At 45.6% G+C, this 12,275-nt stretch overlaps 1 protein-coding gene across 1 annotated transcript in view; it reads left to right on the forward strand.

The window, feature by feature from the left end:
- The first annotated feature begins 1,947 nt into the window (after window positions 1-1,947).
- Window positions 1,948-12,275, forward strand: part of DOCK5 (dedicator of cytokinesis 5) — a 175,334-nt gene continuing 165,006 nt past the window's right edge. Inside the window, 1 exon segment of the mRNA XM_037497137.2 lies at window positions 1,948-2,150. Within this exon segment, the coding sequence (XP_037353034.1) occupies window positions 2,108-2,150 (43 nt within the window). The 5' untranslated portion in view covers window positions 1,948-2,107.

Genomic DNA, 12,275 nt, shown 5'->3' on the forward strand with positions numbered 1-12,275 from the left:
TTATACTTTGTGAATAAATGTCTATTTGCTGGCAGCAAATAATTTTAGTCCTGGGTGTTACCCACTACTAAGGGGACTTTATTTTTCAGTTTCAGGCCTACCTTTGCAAAATGTTACCAAAATTCAAATACACTGATTCTTCAACCAAGTTTCACTATTTTATTATATGTTCATTTGATCTTCCTTCTTTCATGTAGAACATGAATAGGCAAGAAACCTTCGCAGACTCCAAGGACAATACCTTTCTTTCAAGCTACATTTTCTCAATGAACAAAAATAAACTGTTCATTGACTCTGACATTTTACTTCTGTTAAAAAAAATTTACAGAGTTAGAGATCTAATTGGCTTTATTGAAGGATTCATGAAACAGATAGCATCCCATCTAGATCTTGCAAGGACTTAGACAAAATGGGAAAGGTGGGGGGGGGGTAAGAAGTTATTTAGCAAAAGATTATTTCATGTAGTCTCCTTACCTAGTGGGCAGTCAGGGAGGTCTTATCATGCACCCTGGTGCTGGCTAGCAAACTCCAGATTGATTTAAGAATATACTTAGGGAGGGCCTCCCTGGTGGCACAAGGGGTTAAGTGCAACACTGTGAAGCTATCCACAGCCTCTGCAGCACAAGTTTGATCCCTGGCCAGCCAGGGAGCTACCCACACTGCGTAGCAGACCTCTCCTGTCTCGCCTGCTGCTCCCCTCAGCAGTGTATTTCAGTCGATCTGCCTGTTCTGCTCCCCACTCTCTCTGGTGAATCCTCTCACCCCCTGCACCTCTGGCCTGTACCCAGCTCTTGTGTGCATAAATAAGTAAATCTTTAAGAAAAAAAAAAAGAATATACTTTGGGGGGGGGTTTGAATCTAAGACTCCACCTTGGGTGTGTTTTTTCTATTTTAACACTTCATGTATGGGGCAAGGGAGGTCTTGTACCTCAGATCCAAGTTTCCTTTTTGAGGAGGAAGTGAGTTCCAGGAGGGGAGATTGACACAGGACAGGGGCTGCCTCCTCCTTTTCATCTTTGTCAACACAATATTCAGTGAAGGAGAAAAGACTGGAACATGCCAGGTCCCTGTCGTGCAGGGCTGCTTTTTGGATTGCTGCTCTGCTGGGAAGCAGAGGTCAAGGGGTGTATTCTACTCCCCCCCAGCAAGAGGATTTGAATTTCTTCAGTTGGGGAGGAGGCCTGAGGTTTTGGGGGTGCAAGATTTCCAAGTTAGGGTTCTCTAGTGATTTGCCCAAGGAGGATATACACTCAGAAACTCTCCGGCGCTTCCGAGGAGACCGGGTCCCTCGTGCCAGTTGTCCACTCCCAGGAAGACACTCGCTCCTGCTTGAAGGCCGCCAGCAGTGGCCCCGGGGGCGCGGTCCGCCCCGGAGTCCACCAGCTTCCGGCTCTCCCGGAGCCAGTTAAAGCTCTAGGGGGTGAGCGCAGCGGGCAACTGCTCCTTCATTCAACAAATATTTACTAAGCGCCCGCTGAGTGCCAGGCACCGGGGTGCCCCGGGGCAAGCAGCCACTCTTACTAATTCATTCCACTTCTTCAGCCCAGGGGCTCCGGCGCGCCCCGTGGGAGCGGACCCCGTACTCCTCGCCCACCCGCTGCCCGCCGCCCGGGGGTGCCTGGAGCCCGCAGCGCAGCCCTCCCGGCGCGCGCGGGGGGGACGGGGCGGGGGAAACGCGCCCGGCGGGATCCAGCCTCCAGGGTCTAATCCGGGTGGAAAAGGAGGGGTGGAGGGGGTGGCGGGGGACAAAGCACAAAAGGGAAGAAGCTGCGCCCCAGTGCGCCCTGGACGCGGCTCCCGAGCCCGGGGGAGCGCGCAGGCGGCCTCGGCGGGCGGAGGGCGCGGCGCCGGGAGGGGCCGGGGCGGCGCCGGGAGGGGCGCGCGGGGCGCGGCCGCGGGGCCCAGCAGGTGATCGCGGCCGGGACCCGAGCCGGAGCGAATCCCGTGCGGGCGCTGGCGGCGCCGCGGGGCGACGGCTCGCGGGGTCCGGAGAAGTTCTCGGAACATGGCGGCGCAGTCCGGGGCGCGCAGGAGCGCGGCGCGGCGGCCGCGGGCGCCCCAGGAGCTGTAGCCGCTGCAGCCGCCGCCGCGGGGCGAGGCCGCCGCCATGGCCCGCTGGATCCCGACGAAGAGGCAGAAGTACGGGGTCGGTGAGTGCGCGCCCTCCGCGCCCCGGGGCGGCCGCCGCGAACTTCGCGGGCGCGGCTCCTGCGGGCACAGGCGGGCGGCGGGCGGCGGGCGCGGGGCCGCGGGGGGCGCGCGCGGGCGCTCCGGCTCCCACCGCCTGCTGCTGCCCGGGGGGCGCAGTCGAGGCGCAGTCGAGGGGTCCGAGCGCTGCCCAGAGCCCTGTTAGGAAGGTCACCCCAGGATTTGGGGAGTGAGGGTGCCTAAGAGCGAGGTGGGGCTCCGGGACGGGTGATCCTGCAGCGGAACCCCGGAACGTCAAAAGCTGGGCGCTCGCCTGCTCCTGATCTGGGCGCCCAGCTCTGGCGCGCGCCTCCCCGCGCGCCCGCGTGGGTTGCTCCGCAGCCTGAAACCGCCGCAGAAGGCGGGATGCGAGTGTGGCTCGCTGGCCCCTGCTTTCGGGTTTTCCTCCCTAAAGCCCCTAAGTGAGGAGTTGAGGAGACAGGGCCCCCCCCCCTGTTTCCTGCCAGGGACTGGGGTCCTGATAACAGTTGGGGGCCGAGTGGGAAGCTGAGTTGCGGTGTGGGGTTGATGGAGAGGCAGGAAGTGTGTGGCGGGGCGCGGGGTGGCCACCCCGGCGCTGACGGTGCGGACGCTCATCCCCCTGAAGGCGCCTGTATGGAGAGGTTTGAAGATCTTCTGAGTCTAGGTTTTGCCCTGGGATGAGAGGAGGACATTGTTTTCCGAAAACTCTGGGGCAGCTCCGGTGCTGGACACTTGGCATTCGTGCCAGGGCTAAGGGGTAGCTGTGGGCTTGGTTTGATGGCGACTCGCTGCAGGATTTTGACTCAGGTGATAGGCTTGGTCCTTCCCTTTTTATCCTGGAGGAAGGCGCCTGGAGTTTCCTTCTGGTTAGACTTTGCCTTCTAGCGGGGCGTCTGCTGTGACGGTGCAACTGCAAGCACTTCCCTAATGTCAACACAGTTGAACACACTTTCCCACTTCCTCTCAGGTTCATTCATTTGGCCTATTTGTAATTTAATCTACTTCAATCCCTTCCCTGCCCCCAGTTTTCTTCATCTCACCGGTGAGTAGGAAACTGTCCCTGAACTTGCTTTCTGCTTTCTGAGAGCAAAGTTTCAGAGATACTTTTGACATCTCTAGGTGCTCTTCAGCTGTAACTATGAGTGGGTTATGTGTGTGTGTGTGTGTGTGTGTGTATATATAAAACCACAACAAAAAACGCTTGTATTAAAGAATTCTTGCACTGTGATCCTTTATGTGTGTATGTTGAAATTTCTCCGAATGGAGGGAAAACTAGAATGTAGGTGAATTAAAGTTCTTTGTTTTATATGTGTATGTATATGTAGATATAAGATTTTTGGAATAAATGGAAATTTTTCAGGAATGCGTGCACTTTGCTGTGGCCACACTCAGAACCTGGTAGGTGCTGTTTCTCCTGCCCCTGGCAACCACTTTATATGATTTGGTCACAGGACGACACACGCGCACTCACACACACATGGTTGCCTAATCAGGTGCAGGTTAGTAAGCAGCCAGCAGTTATGGCAGTGAACACACACACACACACACACACACACGGTTGCCTAATCAGGTGCAGGTTAGTAAGCAGCCAGCAGTTATGGCAGTGAAGTGCTCTGAAATGGAATCCATGTCTTCGCTTTTTCGTATTATTGAGTACTAACTACCAAATGAAAGCATATTTAGCAGCGCCTCATCGTTAGGTTACTTACCGAAAGAGTTATCAGTTCTAATTCTTGTTTGACAAGATAAAAACCTGTTTGCAAAACTTTCATGACTTTGGCCTAATTTAGTGCAAAGCGTGTTTTTTAGTGCCATAGCCATAGGAGCAAGTTCAGTTTATTTTCTCTTAAATTTTCATTTCCTGTTCTGGAGTCAGGTTATGGAATTACTTACCATCAGTCAAGAAAAATATTTGAGCTGCATTTCTAGGGTATGGGTGGTAGCAAGATTGCCCCAGTACATAGTTGGGGCACTTATGTCACTAGACATAATTAGATAATTCATCTGGATTTGACAAAGGACCCATTGGGAGGGTGGATTAGCTGATGAGCTAAATCTCCATTGTTTACTCCTAAAACACCTTGATTTTTTTCCCCCTCCCTGCATGGAGTCCTTGCTGGGCCTTCTTGGGTAAAGTCTAAACTGAGCTCAACTTTCAAGGTTCCTCTAATCTGGCGGAACATATCTTTATCAGCCTTATCGCTCAGGTTTCTTTCTTTAACCCTCCAGTGCAGACACTGCCCTGTTGCTCTTGTGTAATATTACCCTGGGGAGATTCCCTTCTTTGGAACTTTGCTCCTTTGTCCTCCTTCCTTGTCCAGAGTGCCCTCCACCGCTGCATCCCACAATCCATTTCTCCCCCCAGGCTTAAATCCCTTCCCAGTGACTCCAGAGTTGCTGCTCACCTCAACCTCACAGACTTGCTCACAATTCCTGCATTGTCCATACCTTATTTTGTCACCTGTCCTCTTACCCTTGGGTTCAATGAATCAGAAGGTTATGGTTTTGTATTCCTGTCACGGAAGAGGTCTATGGCACACCTCGGAGATCTGTCACGTGGTTTCCAAGTCACTGCAATGAAGCAACTGTTGTAGTAAAGCAAGTCACACAAATTTCTTGGTTTCCCAGTGCCTATAAAAGTTATGTTTACACTATACTGTAGTCTGTTGAGTGTGCAATAGCATTGTGTCTTAAAAAACAATGTCTATACTTTAATTTAAAAATACTCTATTGCGAGGGCCTCCCTGGTGGCGCAAGGGGTTAAGCACAGCACTTTGAAGCTATCCGCAGCCAGTGCAGCACGAGTTGGATCCATACAGGGAGCTAACCCACATGGCGCAGCAGACCTTTCCTGTCTTGCCGACTGCTCCCCTCAGCAGTGTATTTTCGTCAGTCTGCCTGTTCTATTCCCCACTCTGGTGAATCCTCTTACCACCACCCCCACCTCTGGCCTGTACCCCAGATCTTGTATGCATAAATAAAACTTTAAAAAATAAAAATACTCTATTGCTAAAAAATGCTAGCCATCATCTGAACCTAATTTTTTTTTGCTGATGGGGAGGATCTTATTTAAAAAAAAAAGCAGTTATCTTTGAAGTGCAATAAAACAAAATGCAATAAAACGAGATACCAGGAATACAGTGTTACTGCTTGTCCTTTGCATGGGGTGATGTTCTAAAGCTGATAAATTCTACTATCCTTTAATGCAGTGGGTATTTTTTGGTTTTTTGTTTTGCTTTTTTTTTTAAGCTATTTAGGCTTTAGCATCTCACTTGCAGCAATAAGAGTTTTATTCAGTTAGGTGGATGAAGTGAGAGCCTTCAGACTTTTTATTTTTGTAAATTAAAAAAAATAGGTATGCCGCTGAGAAAACAAGGAAGCATGGAATAGATGCTTTTACAACTGGGAAGATTGACTTCTTGGACCTTCTGGGGGGGCAGCTGCCACATCTTAGAATCTGTCAATCTGATTTTGTTTCTGGATGAAGGAAACCTATGATAGCCATTTTGAATCATTTTAATGGTTCAACATGTGAGGGCAGTGCTCTGGTCTCAATTTGACTTGTGCCCAGCAGTTAACTGTCTCTACTGTCTTATTTTATTTTGGTGCCGTTATTGGTTCTTCCTGCCATAGCCTCGATTTTCTCCAGGGGCTGAAATGCAATCTGTCTGGGCTTCCTTAGTACTTAAACAGCACTGTTGGCTCAATCTCTAACATTAAGTGGGTCTAAATGACCAGTGTGTGTTGTCAACATCAGGCAGTGAAAGGACCAATGGTCTTGCTTCTTTAAAATCTGGCCCATTAGCAGCCAGTGTGAAGAGCTTAGAGCTGAGTGCTTAAGAACAGGTGCTCTTCCCTGGAGTATGGGCAACTTGTTTCTTACTTTTTCTTTCTTCTCTTTATTTTCTTTTCCTTTATTCTTTCCCTTTCTGTCTCTCAGTTTTTGTTTGTTTGGTGGTGTTTGAAGATGCAGAGATATAAAATACCTGTTTAGATTGTGTGTAAATATTAATGATAAGTATGAAGATTATGCTTCTGATTCTTGAAATATTTACTTTTAATCTCCCAAACAAGCTACTAACTATATCAAGAACTGGTCCAGATTATATTGATGACGGCTTCTTTGCAAAACAATTTATCATTTATTGGAATTTGGGATAGATATTTTTATAATGTGATAAAAAGTAGTTGGGTTTCTTTTACCATAACTCATCATCTGCGTATGCCCACTCAGTCTAAAAGCATTTAACTCTGTAGCTCCTGAAATGCTGGTGTAAAAATTGAAACCAGTTCTTGTAGCTCTTTATTGATGCATTCAGATAAATCTTTTAGTTCCTTGCTGTTCTTCCTCTCCTTAAGCACCGTAGTCAAGTACTACAGGTGCAGTGCTGGTGGTGAGATGGGTCTCAGATGTACTTCTGTTTCCTTTGCAAGATAAGAGTTTGGTACCTCAAGAGTAAAGTGAATTGCTTAACACAGTTCTACCAGTTTGGTTGCATGGATCCCTTTTACCATCTGGTTGAGCCATTGGATCCATTTCTCAGAATAATATTTTCAAGTTCATAAAGTCAGCTACAAAGCACTGAAAATTAAACTAGTTGTATTGAAATGCAGTTACCAAGATATTTTTTAAAATCTGTGATACTGTAATATATGTGCTTCTTTATTATTGCACTACATAGCAAGATCTGGTGACAGGTCCATGAACTGTAATACTCTTGGATTAGTAGTATAAGCATGTATAGTTTTCCAGGATAACCTAAGTATGTGTGGTTTCCCTTGGTGACACTATCACAAGTATTGCTCGTACAGCTATGATTTATGGTGTATAGTCATAATTGAAGTAAACACTAAGTGTCAGTTAGGAAATAGGCTCTTTTCGTCTATGGATCCTCTGAATTTGACACAGACTGAAGAGTCCTTGGCTGAAGATCACACAGATGATTATAGAATCAGAAGAAGCAACAGCAGTTACAGTTACTGATCATCTCTGTAAGAGGCATTATGATCTATAGTAGTGATGAACTGAAGACATAATATGTTTTGATAACTTTGAGACTAAGAATCCAAGGAAAAGAATACTAAAAGCTTACCTTCTGACAATCATTATCCCAAAACTTTTATTTCAGGGATTCCCTGACCTTAAACATTTTTTAGCAGTACACATTTCTCCCATCACCCGAAGCCAGAACATTCCTATGAAGCTTTGTGTAAGCCAATGTGGTGTAAAGTGAAAAAGCAATTACCAGTAATTTATATGGGAAGCTTTTTGAATGTTTCCAGAATAAACCTATCAAATCATACCAAATTGTACAACAAATCTAAAACCACACTAACATGTAGTCTATATAAAGTAGTTCCAGGGAAGGAAGTCTAGGGTGTTATTCTGGCTGCCTGGGATGCCTCTGCAAGGGCTTCCTGCACAATCGACATTAAACGCTGTCTTCACTTTTCACCTGTTGTAAATGCAGAAGTATCTTCGATTTCTTTTGGGGCAAAAAACAGGTATTAATGTAGGACTTTCATAAAGCAAAGTGTCCATGGTACAACTTTCAAGAAGCTGGGGATACCTGTACTTATAAGACATTACTGAACTGTTTTTGCTCCTTTTCCTGAGCGTATTTTCCCAGATGCTGTATGAAGTGTGATATGGCAACATACTGAACATACTGAAGGCAGACACAAATAAAAGAATCTGACTGCCTTGTTAGAAGTCAGACATAGAGGAGATTTACAAATGTGCAAAACTCAGCCACTTTAATAACTTTTTGTATGGAAAGTTAGTTTTTGGTAATAAGAACATAGTACTTTGTGAAACTGTATTAGGTGTTTTATAGTTACTTTAATGCACAATTAAGTATTTTTAAATGTCATTTTGAATGTCTAGTGTGGTAAAATAGAGATCGATGAAACCCAGGTTAAAAAAAAAAGATTCTTGAGCTTCTTAGTAACTTTTAAGAGTGTAAGGGAGTTCTGGGCCACAAAGTCTGAGCAACGCTGCTGTTTTCCTTTGTTAGATCATGGAGTAATGCTGTGATTCTCAGGTTGTCCCCTTGTCCAGATAAGAATACTGAGGGTCATAGAAGAAGATAAATTTCTCATCTGTGGCCACATGATTTCACTGTTAAACCAAAACTCCATATGTGTTTCCTGGATTTTATTGCCAATCTGTCACTGTGTGTCTACTGTGTTCATGACCCTTGGTAGAGGCTTCATGCCTTTTTCCATTTGCCTTCCATTTCATTATTTCCCGTGTTCTCTATGTTGCCTGTTTTTTCTTCCTTTTAACCTAAAACAATTATTAAGCAAAAAAAAAACCAAAAAAACAAAAAACTTTACACCTTTCACATTAAAGGAGAGCCAGCATCATTTGCTAAAGAAAGAAGCATCTGTAAAAATGCAGGTAACAAAAATAAAATGGCAGTGGAACAGATACTGTTGGTAGTCAAAGCTTGAGTGCAAGGAAGGCCTGCATTTTCTCTCCTAAAGAGAGAAAAAGTTTTATTTGGTGCCCAAATAAAACTTTCTGCTTGCTGTACCCTTGATTTTTATTACTTGTGGTAGTCCTGATCAGTTATGTCCCGTGAGCGCTGGGTAAGTGCATTCTGGATGCTGCTCTTAGGGGACGAGCAAGGTCCAGTTCCTCTGACCCTCTGACCGCATTGCCATCAGCTGATAGTGCATAACCTTATTTCGTGTGTGTTTCTGTTTAAGCTTGGAGACTTTATTTATGTATGCATTGATTCATGGCCAACAGCAATATAACTTGTCTGAACAGAGCTTATATAACAAGCATTTTTTCTATTCAGCAACCTTTAGCCTTTTCGTACTTAGGAACACTACCCAGCACTTCGACACTGTGCTTGGGGGCTATTTCAAACAGCAAAATCATCAACAGACAGCACAAATGAGAAAAACATGGCACTAACTTGAAGGCAGAGAGGTGTTTGTTTACAATGCAAAACAGGAGGCCAGTGTCACCTTGTTTGACCTCAAGCTGGAGGTGAGACTTGTGTCATTTTAGCCCTTCTTACACTCATTTGTGAGTGAATGAGAAATCACCAAGAGCATTGAAGTTGGGAGTGTAAATTCATTTTAGCAAGTAGGAAAAATTACAAATACAGAATTTATGAATAATGAGGGTCAAGGTAGTTAGTTAGATAAAAAGAGGATTGACAGTAGAATCATTTCCTTGTGTTGCTCCGGTCTCCATATGAATTATCACTCATTAGAAAGCTCCTTCTGAGAACCTCAGCTACAGGTAGTGTTACAGAGCAACCCCAATATAAAATGGGTTGCCTGAATGTGGGTCCTCACCAGCACGCTTAAAGGGGGGACTTATTAATGCTAAACTGCAGACACACACGAAAGGAGAAAAAGAGGGAGATAAGTTCCAAAATGCATCCTACCTGTTCTGCTGACCTGGAATCCCAATGACCCACGAGCTGGCAAAAAAATGGGCTATCAGGCCAAGAGAGACCCCGGCCACATGGCTGGTTAAATACTCAAGCAAAGAATGTAACTGCTTACCTCTGCCCTCAGGTCCTCGCAACCTTCCCTTTGGTGATCATGGGATTTGTAGTTCCCGGTGTCTTCATGGAGTGGGGTGGAGTCCACACAGCCTGTATGGAGTTTGCTCAGGACATCCTTTCCCCCTAGCAGTAGTTCTGTCTTTGCCCACACTCTGCCTGCCAGTACCTGTCAATGTCTAGCCTTTCCCCCATTTTCTTCTCATGATCTATAATTATCCTAGTTGTCTGTGTGTGCTGTTTCCCATGGTAGGAACTTCATCTTCTTCATTGCTGTACCGCAGTCTGGGAAATAGCACTTGGTACATGATCAGCACTCAGTAAATAAATGATAAAGGAATAAATGAATCCGAAGCCATCATCTACCTAAATGTGCCCTGTCTACTCTAATTGGGAATTTCCTCTACAGAATAGGCTGCGCATGCTTCCGATGAGATAGAATCAAAAACCACAGGAAAATGGGCCTCTCCTGGTGGCGCAGCGGTTGAGCGCTGGGCTGCGAAGCTGCCCGCAGCGTCCACAGTGCCGGTTCCATCTCTGGCTGCCTGGGAGGGTCCCACATGGCGCGACAGACCTCTCCTGCCGCCCGCTGCTCCCCTCAGCAGTGTATTTCGCCAGTCTGCCTGTTCTGTTTCCAGCTCTGGTTCTGGTGAATTCTCTCACCCTCCCGCGCTTCTGACTGTACCCAGTGCTTGTATAAATAAATAAATAAATCTTTAAAAAAAAAAAAACAACACAGGAAAATGAACATTAAAATGACATATAGGGCCTCCCCGGTGGCGCAGCGGTTGAGCGCTGGGTTGCGAAGCTGCCCACGGCCTCTGCGGCGCCGGTTCGATCCCCGGCTGCTCCCCGGCCACCAGAGGAGGGTCCCACATGGCGCGCAGACCTCTCCTGTCGCCTGCTGCTCTCCTCAGCAGTGTGCTTCGGTCCTTCTGCCTGCTCTGCTCCCCGCTCTGGCTCTGGTGAATTCTCTCACCCTCCCACGCTTCTGACTGTACCCCAGTGCTTGTATAAATAAATAAATAAATAAATAAATAAATAAAATAACATATAAATTAGATTTAATATGTTTAAGCAAAGGCTTGTGAACACTGAGGGATGAGAGGGAAATTGAAATCTTATATGTCAAATTATTAGGTAGGAAGGGATCCATGGGGATTTATAGCTGCTTCCTCCTCCTCCTCCTCCTTTTTCATTATTTATAGATGCTTCTTGGAGGGAGTTGCAGTGTGTGATTGTCTCAATGGAAAGGAAAGCCTTGAACACAATGGTGAGTTGGGGTAGGAGGTTCTGAGCCTGTCTCTGTTGAGCACATAAGTTGGAAAGGAAAGAAGGTGTGGTCTAATCTGTATTTCAATTCATTTGTTATTTCCCATTACTAAAAAAGAGTTGAGATGCTTTACAATAAGTACAGATATGCTGTGTATGGAATAATTAAAGGAAAAAGATAAGAGGACACAAGTAATGTGGAAGAGAAACAGGAATTTAGTGTGTTGCCAAGAATTTTGAAGCAAAAAGTAGTAGTTTCTCAAATTTTACTTCATCTAAATTTTTTTTTTTAAACTATTTTTTTTTTTTTAATAGAGGCATGTTTTATTTATTTATTTATTTGTTTGTTTGTTTGTTTATACATGCACTGAGTACAGTCAGAAGCGCAGGAGGGTGAGAGAATTCACCAGAGCCAGAGCAGGGAGCAGAGCAGGCAGAAGGACCGAAGTACACTGCTGAGGGGAGCAGCGGGCGGCAGGAGAGGTCTGCGCGCCATGCGGGACCCTCCTCCGGTGGCCGGGGAGCAGCCGGGGATCGAACCGGCGCGGCAGAGGCCGCGGGCAGCTTCGCAACCCAGCGCTCAACCGCTGAGCCACCAGGGAAGCCCTACTTCATCTAAATTTAAAGAAGGTTTTTTGTGGTGGTCATATCTGTCACCATGTTAGCTGAAACTTTAATTAATTGTGGTTCCTCCTCATTTAAACTTCAAGTGACAAACCCATGGTGTCTGGGATTAAGGAATCAAATCTCATTGCGATGTCTTTTTCCATAAAGCAAAATTCTTTCCCAGCAATATTCAATATATAACAATATAAGCCTACAATTATAAAATATTTAGTACTGTCAAAAGGATAAGAAAGGAAATTAATTTTCCTTTGAAATTTGATTTTTCTTTTCCATTTCAATCCTTTAAGAGTTGTAATTGATTTATAATAGAATAGCAATAGAATTTGGAATTTGGCCCATAACTGTGGCTCGACACTAAATACTTTCAGTGAAGGGAAAAATGGTTTCACCTTGATCAAGAAGGTGAAATCACCCAGGTATGTCTGCTCTCTGTAAATATTAGAGGATGTTAAAAATTTGGGGGGGGGGGTCCTTTTGGTCTGTAAGTAGTTTCCAGCATACTTTAGGAATAATGGGATTTTATTTTAAGCTTTAAAAAAATGCTTTTGAGGCAAGGTAAGAAATTATTTTGAGGCAGAAATATGGGTGAGCAAGGGAAAGCAGAGGAGGGTCGTGTTAATTTTATTTTTCCCAGTGATGATCAGGCCATGTCCCCTGGGAGGCTGGGCCTGCAGTTGG

This window comes from Talpa occidentalis, unplaced genomic scaffold, assembly GCF_014898055.3.
Source record: "Talpa occidentalis isolate TD23 unplaced genomic scaffold, MPIMG_talOcc4v2.1 talOcc4.8, whole genome shotgun sequence".
Taxonomy (NCBI): domain Eukaryota; kingdom Metazoa; phylum Chordata; class Mammalia; order Eulipotyphla; family Talpidae; genus Talpa; species Talpa occidentalis.